At 40.9% G+C, this 16,708-nt stretch overlaps 1 protein-coding gene across 9 annotated transcripts in view; it reads left to right on the plus strand.

The window, feature by feature from the left end:
* The window catches only part of LOC111770572 (disks large-associated protein 5-like), a 39,502-nt gene that overhangs the window by 822 nt on the left and 21,972 nt on the right, over positions 1 to 16,708 (plus strand). For 6 of the 9 annotated variants that reach the window (XM_070247487.1, XM_070247492.1, XM_070247475.1 and 3 more), the window contains exons 2-3: positions 13,019 to 13,254; positions 16,387 to 16,562. In XM_070247487.1, the coding sequence (XP_070103588.1) occupies positions 13,020 to 13,254; positions 16,387 to 16,562 (411 nt within the window). In that variant the 5' untranslated portion in view covers position 13,019. Of the gene's footprint in view, positions 1 to 11,079; positions 11,211 to 13,018; positions 13,255 to 16,386; positions 16,563 to 16,708 lie in introns of those variants that run through there. The other 3 variants (XM_070247483.1, XM_070247488.1, XM_070247507.1) reach the window with 1 other exon arrangement.

A 16,708-nucleotide genomic window follows, 5' to 3' on the forward strand; every position in this document is an offset into this window, starting at 1 on the left:
TTGATCCTCAGCCTCCGGCTGTGCTGAGATGGCCTCCCTGGCAGAGCCCAGCCTGCCGAGTGTCCGAGTGACACTTGCAGCCACCAAGGAGGAGGGGATAACTTTCATAGGAAGACTCCACCAGTTTATACTTGTGGCCAACTAATGTTAAATTTTGTCATTCTTAATAATTTTTTATAGCAATACCTCTTGCTCTTGATGTCTCAGTACTTTAACTAAAATGCTCATAATTTCTATTGGTAGATCCAAGGATATTGTTATTATTGTTGCTGTCATTATTAGTATTTTAAAGTACCATTTGTTGAAAATCTATTATTTGCCAGGTACTGTAATATAATTTATCTTAAAACTCCATGGAGAAGAGATTGTTATCAAACTGAGGTTTATGAAGGATTATGTCTCTTGCCCAAGGACATATATGGCCTTCAACCTTTGGATTTAAAACAGTGGAAGGGTAGAGATTAAAAGCCAAGTCAAAGCCCACACTCTTTGCCACTACCCTGTACTCATCTCATGCGCCTGCTAATCCAAGGCTTAGTTTACATGGACTCTGGAGCCATTAGTCCTTAAAAGTTTATTAGACACACAAAGTGAGAGCATCTTTATTTATTTATTTATTTATTTATTTTCCAGGGGGAAGATTTGCCCTAAGCTAGCATCTGTTGTCAATCTTCCTCATTTTTTCTTCGTTTTTTTCCCCCCAAAGGCCCCAGTACATAGTTGTGTATAGTTGTAAGTTCTTCTGGTTCTTCTATGTGAGCCACCACCATAGCATGGCTACTGTCAAATGAGTCCTCTGGTTCTGTACCTGGGAACTGAACCCTGGCTGCTGAAGTGGAGCAAACTGAACTTTAAATGCTAGGACATCAGGCTGGCTCTAGAGAGCATATTTAAAAGTGGGGAAAACAGAACACGTTTTTGAAATGGAGAATCCTTTATTTGTAATTCTTTCCTCCTTTAATTCCAGTGGAGAATTTAGAGCCCCATTCTCTTCCTTTCAACTTTAACTGTTACAGGCTAATAGATTCATTAAGTAATTAAGCCCCATTCTTCACCCAAGCCCTGCTCCCTGCCTTACCAGGAACAGGGCTGGTGGAGAACACAGGGGCGCCCACAGGATTTGAGCCTCTTTCTAACTTTTCCCTTTTGTGGTCAGCTCACAGTAACTACCAGTTTTTGAAGTCCTTACTGTATGCCAGCGGCTATGCTATGCTTTTTATATAGGGTATTTCATTTCATTCTCACAACAACCTTATGTCTACACAAATAACCAATAACCATTCTATAGATTAGAGAGATAAGCTGAGTTTTACTTGAGCCAAGTTGAGGATTATAAGCTGGGAAGGCAGTTTCCACAAAGGAAGAAAATGTTCCAGAGAAGCAGGGTTTACAGTACAGTTTTATAGCTTTTGAGAGCAAAGAACATACATTAAACATGCCCAGGATACATACTCATCAAAGTTTCAAAGAGGTATTCAGTTACAAGTTAGCAGGTCAACCTGACCCTGATGTCCAGGAAAGGGAACTTATCTTCAGGAGTGCTGATATGGGTGCTACTGATAGGGAATTACTGATACTGGTGATACTGGCTGATACTGGCATTGTAGGAGGGGAGCTACGCATTCTTGCAAGAGAATGCATTCTTTAACAGTTAAAGCAGATGTACAATGTATGTTTGATAGGCAGTAAGTCAAGCTTCTTTAGTTCAAGCCAAATCAGTTTTGAACCAGAATAGCTACCCAATATACTCAATATGTGAAAATCTCATGTGACTAATGAAGTAGGTATTGATATAACTCACATCAATGAAGTCTGAGAACAGAAATTGAGCAGCTCCCGAACTAGAGCCCAGGTTGGTCAGACTCTAAAACTAATCTCCACTCTACATTCTAAATTTTTATTGAATCAATACATGATTTCTCTTGCTCCTATTTGGTAATCCAATTTCAAGATTTCAAGACTCCATCTCAAGATGTCTACAGATGAAGCCCATCAGATGGAGGCCACCAAGAACACATGAAGCTGGGTACCTGAGGGTTACTGCAAACATTCGATTCTTTTCACCTTGTTCCCAACACAGACATAGATGAAAAGAAGTTAATATTGTCAATTTGCTGGTTTTTTTTTTTTTTTGTTTAACTTGAGGGGTGACTCAAGGGTCACAGGGATTTATAAGCTTATTTTGCAGAAGAAAAACAATGCCTTCATTTTTGTTACTTTTTATTTTATTATTATTATTTTGGTGAGGAAGATTGTCCCTGAGCTAACATCTGTGCCAGTCTTCCTCTATTTTGTATATGGGGTACTGCCACAGCATGGCTTGATGAGCGGCACACAGGTTCATGCTCAGGGCCTGATCCCATGAACCCTGGGCTGCTGAAGTGCAACATATGAACCTAACTGCTGCACCACCAGGCCGGCCCCAAGAATGCCTTCAATGAAGTTACAATCACCAGATAAACAGCCCCTGGCTGCCCTCGATGCCCAGATGTCAAATTGCCCAAGGGGTTATCCGGAATGAAAGGAACACCACGGATTTCCCCTTTGTTTCTTTGAAACTCCTCCTGCCAACCCCCTTAGCTTATAAATCCCCCACCTTCCTCTCTTTGAAGGTGGTTTTGTGAGAACTTGTCTTCCTCCTCCTTGTTTTGGCCAATTTTAATAGATCTTTCTCTGCCTCCAGGCACCCATGTCTCTGTGTTTGGCTTACTGAGCACAGCACAGGATCTTGAGATTAAGAGGGTTGGTATCACAAGTTGAAGTTAAGCAAAGTTTGGTTTATTTACTTGCTGCTGCAAGGGAGAACATGAGGCCTCTCAGGGAACCCTGGGGAGTCTGGGCACAGAGACCTGAGAGGGGCTCACCTCAGGGTGTGGGCCCTGCTGGATGATTCTGGGGAGGGACCCAAGAAACAGGGATCAGCTCTGGATTGTTGTGGTCATGAGGCAGGGACAGTTTAGCAACTGAGGTTTCTCTGTAGTTGTTCTGGAGGCAACAGGAACAAAGCAGAGCAGGGGATGTCACTGGTAAAAAACAATAATCCCTCCAAAGGAGGGGGCTGGATAGCCTGAGGAGAAACACTGCTTACATGGCCCTGGCTTCCTCCCAGGGGAAACATTATTTTAGGTTCTGTTAGGAGTATTCCAGTCTGATTACCTGTTTCCTTGGAAACTGCAAACTAACAACCTCTTATCTGAAGCTCTGGTTGGAAATTGAGATGCATCTCTGTGTCAAAGTAGCCCAGAGGTCTGAGGTCTTGAGCAGGAGTGAGAAATTCCATTCTCACTGACAGCTCCAATGGCAGTTTCTCATAATCGATGACAGCATTTTCCAATAGAAATATAACGTGAGCCACAACCACGATTAAAACTTTTCTAATAGTCACATTAGAAAGAAACAGGTAAAATCAACTTTATTGAGATATATATATATATATTTTAAAATTTTACTTTTTCCTTTTTCTCCACAAAGCCCCCCTGTACATAGTTGTATATTCTTCATTGTGGGTCCTTCTAGTTGCGGTATGTGGGACGCTGCCTCAGCGTGGTCTGATGAGCAGTTCCATGTCCACGCCCAGGATTCAAATCAACGAAACACTGGCCGCCTGCAACGGAGCAGGCAAACTTAACCACTCGGCCATGGGGCCAGCCCAACTTTATTGATATATTTTAACTCAATCTATCCAAAACATTATTATTTCAACACAGAATAAATACAAGGAAATATTAAATTAGATATTTCCCTTCCTTTTATTGTTCCTATCTTCAAAATCCAGTAAGTAGATCTCAATTTAGACTTTAGACTTTCAATGGAATAATTTATTTGTATATAGATGTCATAAAATTTCCAGTTGAAAAGTAAATTCATATACCCAAGTTGTTCCAGACATACGTAAGAATTTTTCAATAACTGAACCAAGTGCCATTTTGTAAATTCAACTTTAAACTACCCAAGATTAAATGAAATTAAAAATTCAGGTACTCAGTCACACTACATTTGAGGCGTTCATTGGCCACGTGTGGCTGGTGGCAGCCATGTTGGACAGCTCAGGTCTATGATTCCAGACAACAAGTTTTCTCACCGCCATGCCCTTAATGGTAAATAACTGACAAATAAAAATGGCAAGCAATAGGATATATTGGAGAATATGAGGAAGCCATGTGGTATAAACCTAATTCGGCCTTACCTTGTCTTGCCAAAAGGGCCTGACCGAGGCCGTTGAGCATGCATTGTACATCTGCTTTAGAGATTCCCTATGGCAAGAGCAAAGGCCCTTGAGATAAAGGTGCAACCTCCCTCCCCCTCCCAACTTTGGCGTCTCCTTAAGGATTAAGCATCTTTCCTTAGGCTAGAAACTGATTGCTGTGCTCACCTGTGACTTCCCAGCTGGAGACAACAGACTTGCCTCCTGATACACCCACCAAGATGGCAGACCCACTACCTGCTGTGTCCATCAAGCACTATGCCAACAGGGCAATCTTGTTACTATTGTGGGAGGGACATTTCAATCATATGTAAAGCACCCTCTTTGGGGGTATATAACCACTCTGTACACCTCACTTCTTCAATGCCCTTTCTTCCTTCAGGAAGAAAGGCCCTGGGCCATGGTCCTCAGATTTCAGCTCAGAATAAACTCACCCAAATTTTCATTTATAGATTGGTTATGGATTATTTTTGTCGACATAACAAAAGCAGATTTTACATGTTCACATTATCCTTAGTTCTTTTTTCTCCTCTCCCATCTTTTTGGTAACCACAAATTCTCTGCCACACTAAGTAAATTCTCAATTTTCTTAGATCCTAGTTCTCTTCAGCTGCAAAGCAGGCCTGGCTACCCAAAATCTAAGATCAGGGCTGCTGATCAGCCCTATTCGCTCCCCTTTGCAGGCATTCTATCATCATGGTAAAATGGGGACAGTATCTTCTACTTCTTCCAAGTACTTCTCTAAAGGCATAAAGAAATTATAAAGAAGATTTTCAAAGCTCTTCCCCAAAATTAGATGCCGTTACAGTAAGACACACCACAGGTTCCTTGGGACAGAAATAATTAGAAGTGCCCCGAGTCAGCTTTAAGGGTTTAGGTAGACTGTGGGCGGCCCTCCTATCTACATCAGTCTGTTAGTATAGGACCGGATCTCATCTAGCTTGCCAAGCCCAGGAGCATTTGTGCCTCAGGATGGTCTTCTAGAGGGAAAAGTACTCCCACATTCATGTGTCAGTTCTGCCTCTGACTAATTGTGAATCGTTGGGTAAACAATTTTAATGAGCATGTTTTCTGAGGTGTACATTGTTGCCAATCCTCCTCTTTTTGCTTGAGGAAGATTAACCCTGAGCTAACATCCGTGCCCATCTTCCTCTATTTTGTATGTGGGTTGCCACCTCAGCATGGCCACTGACGAGTGCTGTATGTCTATACCCAGGAACCAAACCTGGGCCATTGAAGCAGAGCACACTGAATGTAACCACTAGGCCATGGGGCCAGCCCCTATGATCATTTTGAGAGGCAGCCTGGTGCTCTAGAAAGAGCATGAACACTAAAGTCAGAGAGGTGTGAATTCAAATCTGTAGTCACGTAGTCAGGGCGTTAAGAAATGCTATCCCTTTAAGATGCACTTTAAAGTGGGGACTTAGAGTCAGAATCCAGTGACTGTTGGGGCTGGCCAAGTGGCTTAGTGGTTAAATTCAGGTGCTCTGCTCAGGCTGCCCTTGGTTCCTATGCTCAGATCCCAGGCTTGGACCTAGCAGCACTCTCAAGCCAGCCTCTGGCATTCATCCGACATAAAATAGAGGAAGACTGGCACAGATGTTAGCTCAGGGCCAATCTTACAAAAAAAAAATAAATACAAATTAATGCTGCAATTAGGTTAACTCTAGGTTGCTGGGTTCCTCCCTGGCACCCCACCACTCCTTACCTTTTGATTTATACCCTTTGAGAAGATTAAAAATGTGATGCAATTGGAGGAGAGGAGCAGTTGCTCTACTTTCCAGACAATGTAAACAAACTGAGATCTTATAATCTCCAAGCGTGCAAATAACCACTGAACAGTCTAAAATTTACAGTTGTTGTGGTAATAATTTCACACTTTGTAGTTGTAAAGTAACAGCATCCTTCTATCAAACATTTTGAAGAAAAGAGGAAATAAAAAAGTCTTCTCTACCTTCACTTTGACACGCTATTACAATTTTGGTATATTCCCGTTCACTTTTTCAACAGTGAATGAGCGTGGTCCATTTCATTAAACACTAACAGTACCTCACATGCATTTTTCTATGCAGTTATCTGGCTTTTACAGTTTGTGTTTTAGTGATTGCATGATATGCCATCACATGGATGAGACTATTTGCTCAACCATTTCCCCATTGCTGACATTTAAATTGCGTCCAGTTCTTCATTGTCAGGAAACTGGTGAACATGCTTAGGCATCTGATTTTATAATAAATCACCAGATATGGCTTTTCGGGGTCAAAAAGGCTCTGAAGTTTTTATGACTCTTGGCACATACTGCCAAAGTGCTTTCCAAAATGATTATATTAATTTAGAGTGCCATCAGCTCTGTAAAAATAATTCACCATCCACACGCCTGAATCCATTTTTATAAATATGATTTTGGCATAATTTCCCTGCCACAAAGAAAATCACCATTTTATTTATAGCATTTCTTCTACATATGTCTATTAATTTACTCTAAAATATATAATAATGGAATTCTTATATATTTTTAAGTGGCACGATGACTTCTTCCACAGCCTCTTTCTTGGCAGTTTTCTGTTTCAGAGTTTCTACTATTACAATAACTCCTGATTCATTAATTTTCAATACTGAGATACTATTCGGATTTTAGGTCATCATTATTTTAGGTTAGAATTCACCATAAAAGTTGCACAAAGTTGATAGAAAGGACAATAATTTTGCAGGACTGTACTGATAAGTACAAACTTAAAGATCTTTCTTTTTTTTTTAAAGATTGGCACCTGGGCTAACAACTGTTACCAATCTTCCTTTTTCTTTTTTTTTTCTTCTGCTTTATCTCCCCAAACCCCGCCCCTGTACACAGTTGTATATCTTAGCTGCTGGTCCCTCTAGTTGTGCGATGTGGGACGCCACCTCAACGTGGCCTGATGAGCGGTGCCATGTCTGCACCCAGGATCAGAACCCTGGGCCGCCACAGCGGAGCGCACAAACTTAACCACTAGGCCACGGAGCCAGCCCCTTAAAGATCTTTCTTAAACTAGGAAGAAGGTGTCCTTCTGATGGCAAAAATCTCAAGTCAAAGAACTGTGCTATCTTTGCCAATTTCATTACAGAGTTGAACCTAGAAGTGCTTAAATATAACAGATAAATAAAATTCCATAGAAATTCAGTAACTTATTTTGCTCCTGAGGTCCTCTCTATTTCCTCCTATCCCTATCATGTTTGTTGAATTTGTTAAGAGGAACAATCACCCCCAGACAATCACTGTTAGGAAACATGTTTCTGAAGACCCTGTATCATAAGATCCTCATTAGTAATTTTGGAAAAATAGCATAAATTATTTTATTTATAAACATAGTTTCCATTTTTTCCAATTAATGATGCTTTAACAATAACGGCAGGTTTTATCTATACAGAGTTTTACAGTTTTCAGAACATTTTCACATGCATTATTTGCATTTCATCCTGTCAACTTTATCAAGTAAGAATGTAGATAGATATTATCACTTTCATAGTTTGTACATGGGAAAACTAAGGGTCAGAGCCACCACTTACCCAAAGATAAAAATCTAATAAATGGTGTGGCTAAGACTGAAATCCAGCCTCAGCTCTTGGCCAGGAATATTTCATTTTATGATAATAAACTGAGATAACACTATACACCTGAACTCCTCTCCCCTGACTATGTGTGTGCATTTCTCTCATTAAATATTGAGGTTGTTACGTTGTATCAAAATATGATTATCCTGTTGAAGTTTGAAAGAGTAAAGCCACATCTCTATTTAGACGGCCTTTTCTGACTGAGATCATCCCACATACCTTACAGAGAAGTGGCTCTCCAATCAGGAAGCCAGAACTGTGCAGGCCAGCTCTAGAAAAGTAGACAGATCTTGTCTAGACCTGTAGGAGCAGACTCTTGGCGATAGGCTTGATAGATATGCCCAAAATGTGAAGGGAGGCAAGAAAGTGAAGAGGGAAAAATTATGCAAGATCTCCTTATTTCTGGGTTCCCTTGGGACTGCACCAGGTATGCAGCAAATCAGATTATCTTCTGTGCTTCTCACACTGGAAAACACCTGATCATAGGATAATTATGGGGCTCCCTCCTGGAACACCTACCTCCACTGAAGATTTTGGGAATAAAATACAACTTTAATATTAAAATAAATTCCATATAGAGCACATTTTATGAAGAAAAATGCATCAATATGGCTTTTAAGGAAAAATATGAGAGTTTGACTTTAGAATGTGATGGACCACTTTTCTCCCTAGAACACTGAAGGTACCACATACTCTTTACCCTCACATCTACACAATGGAAAACATTTAAGAAACACAGCGCGACAGGTATTTTCCTTTTATAATCCTCTAGCATTTAAAATAAAGTGCTGATTGAAACAAGCCAGTCTTGTTTGGGTTTCAAGGAATCAATGGACTGGCCATGTGGACTAAAGACCCTAAGGGATGATATATTTCAGGGAGATTAAGTGAGCGCTGCAAAGACCAGCTGCCACCACTTATGTGGGAACCTCAGAGGTTCTAGGTGTTATTTTTAGTAAGGAGGATTGCATTCTTTATACATGCTTTCCTTCTGCTATTTAATTTTACCGTGAACCGAGTTGGATGAAGAACACGTTAGAACTTACTGTCTGTAAACCCATTTGGACCTGGTGTTTCCTTTATGGGAAAAGTTTTAACTGCAGTTTTAACTTCTTTATTTAGTTGTAGGGCTATTTAAGCTTTTTATTGAATTTATCCATTAATTTAAGTTTTGAAAGTTGGTATTCACTCTGATGGTATTCTCTTCTTATCGTTATAATTCTTTATGTGTAATTATGCCTCTGCTGTGGGTTGCTAAAAATGGCTCCCAATGAATCACTCCTCCTTGTGCCTGTTCCCCTTTGAATGTGACTTTGCTACTCCTCCCATCCAGATTCAACCCCCTTGAATCGGGGCTGGCCCTGTGATTTGATTTGACCCATAGAATGAGGTAGAAGTGACATTCTGGAACTTCCAAATCGAGGTCTTATGAGGTCTTCCACATACCTCAAGAAGTAACCCAGTTACCCAGTTGTAAAGAAGTCCAAGCTAGTTTGCTGGAGAGAGAGACCAAATGGAGAATCTGCTGGAGAAGGAAAGACTAACCATGTAGAGAGAATGGCCCCACTCGATAGTCTACAATAGGGCCCACAGAGATGAGTGAGACCGCCTTGGATCCTCTCACTCTAGTGGGAGAATGAGAGGAGAGAATTAGAAAGGGGATCAATACCCATCCCAGCCAGTGCCTGGCCTTTTGAGCCAACCCAGCTGAGAACACAGACATGAAGCAGAGATGAATTGTTCCACTGAGATCTGCCTAAATTCCTGACCCATTGAATCAAGAGGAAATAAAATGGTGGTTGTTTTATGCTACAAATTTGGGGGTAATTTGCTACACAGGAATAGGTAAACATATAGTCTCCTTTGTGTATTCTCATTCATGATATTGTTTGTGTCTTCTTTCTTTGATCAATCTTGCTAGAGTTTTATCTATTTTAATTTTTTCAAAGTATGAAGTTTTAACTTTATCGATTTTCTTATTGTATCTTTACTTTCTATTTCACTGTTTTCTGTACTTTCTATTATCTCTTTCTATTTTCTTTGACTTTACTCAGTTATTATTTTTCTAGTTTCTTAAGAGGGACACATATTAATTTTAAGACTTTCTTCTTTTCTAATATAGGCATTTAAAATTTCTTTCAAAACTTCCTTCAAAGCATCTATTTTGCTATATCCTACAAGTCTTGATTTGCTTTTCCATTATCTTTTGGTTTTAGACATTTAAATTTCTCATGATAAGTTTTTCTTAAACTCAGAAGTTACTAAACAGGGATTTTAAATTTATTTTCACTTTTAATTTCTAACTTTATTGACTCTATGAAGTTTGTTGAAGTTTTCTTCATGGCCTAGTGTGTGATCATTTGTAACTCCTCCATATGTGCTTAAGGAAAATACGTATTCTCTGATTATTGAATGTTCATTTGGTCAAGTTGGTTAATTGTTTTGTTGAGATCTTCTTTATATCATTGCTAAATCCTGTGTGTTTGGTCAATCAGTGCTGAGAGAGGTGTGTTCAATCACTTATGATAATGGCGGATTCATCAATAAAAGCCAACTGCTGATCACGCAACAGTAGGGATGGATCTGGAAGCATGGTTAGAGAAAGAAGGCCCACCTGGAAGAAGACCTACCCCCTTTATGTGTGTGGTGATGGAAATCAGACCAGTGGTTGGCTGCCTAACAGTGGGAGACTGGAAAGGGGATGAGGGAACTCTCAGTGATGGAAATGCTCTGTATCCCGACTGGGAGGTGCTTACACATCTGTTTACCTTTAGCAAAACTCATCAAATCCCACACTAAAAGGTCAATCCTTTCCACGGTATTTAAATTTTACCTCAATAAAAACCGGATGAGAAAAAAAAGCCTGGCGATGTTGGAAAGTAACGCTAAGCGATGTAAGGAGAAATCTGGGGTAGTAAACCCTTTTTAAAAAATATTAAGCGAAGAAAACGTTCCAATAATCTGTGCTGGATTTGTGTGACTAAATAAGGACGTTAAAAAGCCCTGCAAACACTGAGTCCCTTCTACTCCGAGGAGCGCTTTCATTCTTCCTTGGATGCTCAGGCCCTGGAGCTCCTGGCAGATTAGGGCCCGCACCGCCTCACCTGCGCCCCGTGCCCGGCCCTCAGCCATAATCCTCAGACCCGCCCATGCTTTGAACCGTGCATTCACCTTTCAATCAATTCGAATAGCACAGGGAAAGAACCAATCGCAAGCCTCGTGGGAGAGAAGGGGCTGGCCCCTTTCCCGGAGGGGTTGCTCAAAGGCCCTCCAATCAGAGGTTGGGTGTGGGAAGTTCGGATTCTGTGCTGCTCAGGTGTAGGCGGTACTGCTCCGAGGTGGTGGCGGCTCTCCAGACGCCGAGCGCTTCTTTCCTTTTGGTTGACTGAGGTTTCACTCTAAGGGCTGTCTCGGGAAGGTGAGTGCTGGGAGCTGGAGGAAGGGCGCTGGCTCGCATCCTTCTGGAAGGTCTGGAAGGGTCTGAGGTTTGGCAGCGGCGAGATGGACGCCGCTCAGGGGAGGCTCCTCTAGGACCAGTTACCTGTCCTTCCCGCAGCCGAAGGCTCCGTCCTCCGGAAGAGTAATTTTGTTGCCATAATCTATGTAGCAGTCAGCGCTTCACCACTGGGCCATCATTGGCCTCTGGGGCGGGAGGATGCTTAGCATCCTTGGCCCTGACATTTAATTCCAGTAGCTGCTCCCAGAGCCAGTGACAACTAAAACCGCCCTGGTTGGGAACCTCTAGGCAAGCAAGAGGAAGTCATTCCAGACTTTCAAGCTGGAAGAAACTCCACTCAGCCAAGAGGGGAACTTAGATGTTGTGTATGTGAAGAGCCAGGCTGCGGGGCTTGAGATCCCAGCTCCAGCGCCTGTTGGCTGTGCTAGTGCGGGCAGTTCTCTCCCTCACCTGTGTAACAGCGATGATACTAACCACCTGTGCTGGTTTAGGTGACAATTAAACACGCCTTTACTATTAGCTGGAACTTTTGCCCTCATGCTGTCTCTTTTTGTGGGGTATAGTGCTATGCTGTATTTTAAAATAACTAATGGTTTATTGTTTCTTTAACATTTAGCACATTAATACTTGCAGGAGGTGGCAAGTCAAATAGAGGAGCACGCTTAATGAAAAGTAGAGTCCTTTGTCACTTCCCCTGGGCTCTTACAGGAAAATGTTATTAGCATCCAAGTCAGAAGAATTCTCACTTTTTATATACTCTGTTGATTGCTTAAAATCACGTAACATTTTAATTGGTTGCATTTCTTGTGCAGATTTTTCTTTTATCTGGAGTTTTCTAGTGGACTGTCTCAGTTATTCTTGTTGTTGGAGAGTATAGTGTGCTTAGAACTTTTTAATCTTCTCATTGGCAGAACTTCCCCTTTTTCTTTCTTTCTTTTTTTCTTTTAAGCCAGCAACACTTGTGGAGAATCAGTCATCTTTCTCCCATTGGGCTTGGTTGTTTTCTATTCCAGCTGCATAGGTGACTCCCTTAGACTTTCCTTTATTCTTTTCCTCACTTGAATGAAGGATTTCTTGGAACACATGACATCCTGTTTCTTGTCCTTCTCCCTTGTTTTGCTTTAACACACTCTCAAGAATCTTTCTAAGAAAAGAGTATGTACCAAGTAAACAATATGATTTCTTACATGGCTGAAAATAACTTTATTATGCCCTCAAACGGCAGACTGTATGGTTATCCTTCTGTATCACCATGCTAATTCTTCTAAAAACCCATCTTTTGCTCAATCTTGTATATCCAACTGCCTGCTTATCATCCCTGTCTGTCTAACAGGCATCTTGTGTGTTCGGTTTGTTTTGTTTTTTGGCTTGAGAAAAAATGCCAGGCTGCCTGCATTCATTGCCAGGGAAAGGATAGGAAATGATTCTATATACTGTCCTTTACTTACTTTCCCTATCCTCTCCTTTCCTTCACTCTCGTCACTTTGTAATGCTGTGCGGTGAGCCTAGAGCCTCTTATGTTATGACCCATAGCTTCCTGGGTTTCACTTCATCTGTCAAGCAAGGCCCTATGTAGAACCCCAAAATAGACTGTACTATCTTCTGATAACTTTCTTCCCACACTGCAGTGTCACATATTTATTCCATTTTGTACTGAAACATTTTTATTTCAGAATGCTCTGAGGTGGGGCAGGAGGAGAACTGGAATCTTAATTTTTTAAATAACATGAAAACCTCTATAAGTTGTCTACCTTTCCTTTCCCTGGCAGGATGACTGCATCACATTTTGCCAGTCAACTGAAAAAGGATTTCGATACTGAGATGATTAGAACTAAAATTGCTGAGGAGAGTTTTCTCTCTGAGGAAGCAGACAGATATGATAAATATGAAGGAAAAAGACACTCTGGTTTGACGGATGTCAACCTTCCAACCTTGGAAGGTAGAAATCTTGAATTAGAGGAGGCATCTCAAGAGCCTATTCGAGAAGAGATGAGTGTGAGACAGAGTAAGTAAAGAGCTATTGTAATTTTAACTGCTTTGAAGGGGGGTGGGAGTTGGTTTAATACCTAAGATTAAAAAAACCTTGACCAGGGGCCAGCTAGGTGGTGTGGTGGTTAGGTTCACATACTCTGCTTCCACGGCCGGGTGTTTGTGGGTTCAGATCCTGGGCATGGACCTACATACTGCTCATCAAGCCTGTGGCAGCATCCAGCAAACAAAATAGAGGAAGATTTGACAACAGATGTTACCTCAGGGACAATCTTCCACATCAAAAAAAAAAAAAAAAAACTTTACCAGAAGAATGGAGTTTTGAAATACCATTCTAAATAACTTGGTATTTTCTATGACTAAATACTTTCTATTTAAGGTAAAGGCTGTGAAAGTCCTATTCACTTGTGGAGTATTGTAACATTTTAGGATTCCTATGCGGCAGTATAGATAATAAAGTTCTGACTTCTGGAGTTTGAATAAGATACATGTTGACAAGATGAATGGATAAGGGACATTAAAATAGAAGTTTTATTGATAAATGAGGTGTCAAGTTGTTTAAATGTTCACTGCTTGAATTTTATCATTTTCCAGGACCAGTGAAATATACAGCATGCACAACACATTGAACATATTCAAGCTTAATTGATTCTGTAAAAGAGAAGGTTGGGCTAAAATATTTCTTCCAGATTTATCACTTTTGTGATTCTAAAGGAAAATGAGAGAAAAGAATTGGACAAAAGTGTTGTAGGGCTGTTTTTGTTTTTGAGATGACGTGATCAGTGCATGTTTGAAGGTCAAAGGAAATGGGTTGGTAGTTGAGGGGGAGAAAATAAGGAATAACATCTCTTAGGAGTTGGGAGGAAATGAAAACTGGGCCATAGAATGATATAGGGTGACCTTTAAAGGAAGAACTAGACGTCTTTTTTCTGAGGAGGTGATACTGCTGCCTACATCAGCTCCTTGCTTCTACTCTAGCCCTCTCAAATACTCCGTTTCTTGACCAAAATCTCTCCAAGGAAAGTCTAACTCTGTCAGTATGCTGTTAAAATATCCTTTATTTTCCATTTGCGAAGGTCTAGAGGTGGCAGTAGGCCTGGCATGTTCCAGAGAAGCAAGTAGGTGAGCATGGCTAGAGAAGAACAAACAAGGGGGACAATGCCCATAGAGCCCCGAGGGCCTTCTTTACGGGGAGACAAGCTTTACTCTGAGTGACAGGAGAAGCAATTATTGGATTAGTGTGTTTATAATCTGATTTATGTTTTAAAGCATCACTTATGGATTGTCAGGTGACCAGCATGGCCTCCTGGAGACCAGCTAGGAGAAAATTGCAATAATTTGCCTCAGGGTTGATCACAGTGGGAACAGCAACCCTGGGTGGTTTCATTCTGGATATATTTTGAAGTTTGAACCAATAGGATTTCCTAATGGAGTGGATGTAGCTTGATAAAGAAAAGTCAGGATGGTTCTAAGGGTTTTGGCCTGAGGAACTAAAAAAATGGAGTGGCCATTTACTAAATTGTAAAATACTGAGAGAAGAACTTGCCATGTACAGATGGCAAGTCAGGGTACTGTCTAGTATGATCTGATGACATGAAATGTAAAGCTGGGCTATTTTAGTCAAGAGGAAGAAATAATTGAGAAGCAGCAATGAGGGATCCCCCCCAACCAGCCAGCTTCAGGCCGAGTGATGTGACCTTTGTGGGAGAAGAAAACAGTCAACCACTTGAGAGGACAACTAGGGGAGCGTTGTTTTCAGAGGAGAGCCAGGTTATGGTTAGATCAAGAGATGAAGGGAACAGGAACTTCAGGGAAGTTGAGAATAATAGGGGTTTCATCAATGACTAACCACTTCATCATCTGAGCTTTTGCATCTTCTGTTCTTTGCCTGGATTATTTCTTTTAAACAACTTTATTGAGGTATAATTTGCATACCATAAAATTCACCCATTTAAGTGAATGCCTTTTTTCAGTAAATTTACTGAGTTGTGCAGTCATCTCCCTGGATTATTTTAAACCCTCACCCAGTGGGCAAACACACTCTCATTCTTCACTTCTCGGGTATTCTCTCTTCTGGCAAGCCTTTCCTGACCTTCTCAGACAGATTTATACTGATTCTCGATGGTGCATTCTTGTAGTCTCCATTCCATGCTAAACCAAATTGAAACTGTGCTCATCTCCCCCACGATACTGTGAGCCCTTCAAGGGCAGAAATTCTCTTATTCTTACTTCCTAAAAATATCTGGTACATAGTAGCCACTCATATTTTTCAAAGAAGTTTAAATAAACATGAGAATAGTAGTAGATAGTAGAAACCTGAGTTGAGAATCATATGTGAGAGGTAAGGAAACTGACAACTAGCCTTAATCTCAAAGGAAAAATTGTATTAGTTACCCCAAAACTTAATGGTTTAAAACAATAAGCATTTATCATTCCATACAATTTTTGTGGGTCAGGAATTTGGGTGCTGCTCAGCCGGGTGGTTCTGCAGGTTGCAGTCAAGGTGTCATCCAGGGATGCCTCTGAAGCTTGGCTGAGGCTGGAGGAGCTGTTTCCAAGATGACTCACTCACATGACTGGCAAGTGGATGCTGGCTTTTGGCAGGAGGCCTTAGTTCTTCATCGTGTGGCATCTCCATAGTGCTGTTTGAGTCTCCTTAGGGCTCCACGTGGCCACTGACTTCCCCAGCGCAAGTGATCCGAGAGAGAGCAGGGCCAAGCTGCACTGTCTTTAATGATACAGTCTTACAAACCACACTTCATCATTCCCACACTTTTCTTGGTGACACAGTTCAGCCCTATTCTGTGTGGAGGGGACAACACAAGGGCGTGACTACCAGGAGGTGAGAATTGTTGGAGGTGAGCTTGGAGGTGGGTGATCATAGAAGTTAATTAATTTAAAAGTGAAGTAAGGCATGCCTAGTACATGGCAAGCAGTTAATACATATGTGAACAAGAGAAGGCAAAAGGAAGATAAGTTTTAAAAGAATAGGGGTTGAAATGAGTTGTGTGGTTAGAGTGCTAAGGAATTAATACGAAGTTACTGAAAGTATTGCTTAGCAGCTGTTGAAGTTAGACAATGGTATTTTAGACATTTGGATAACTTTTTATTTGAAATGTTTTATATACTATTTTTCCCCCCTGCTTAGGATCAGCGAAGTCTCTTCTAAGTGATCAACGAAGACAAAGGCTCCAGAAATACCTAGAGGAAAAGCAACTGAAAAAATTAAGAGAGAAACCTCAGCGACCACCATTTATAGTGGGTATTTATAGACCTGATAAACCTATTTTTCTTTCATCAATACCAGCACACCAGCCAAAAAAGGTAAATTTAGTATCATAACTTGATATTCAGGAACAGTTCTTCACCAGACTTTTCTTTAAGAGATTACACTTGATCTTAGCCAAGAGGCCAAGAAGTGATTCTTTGAGAGTTTGAATGACTAAAATAACCCTTTCCCTGTAGTCCCT

This window comes from Equus caballus, chromosome 2 (genome assembly GCF_041296265.1).
Source record: "Equus caballus isolate H_3958 breed thoroughbred chromosome 2, TB-T2T, whole genome shotgun sequence".
Classification (NCBI taxonomy): domain Eukaryota; kingdom Metazoa; phylum Chordata; class Mammalia; order Perissodactyla; family Equidae; genus Equus; species Equus caballus.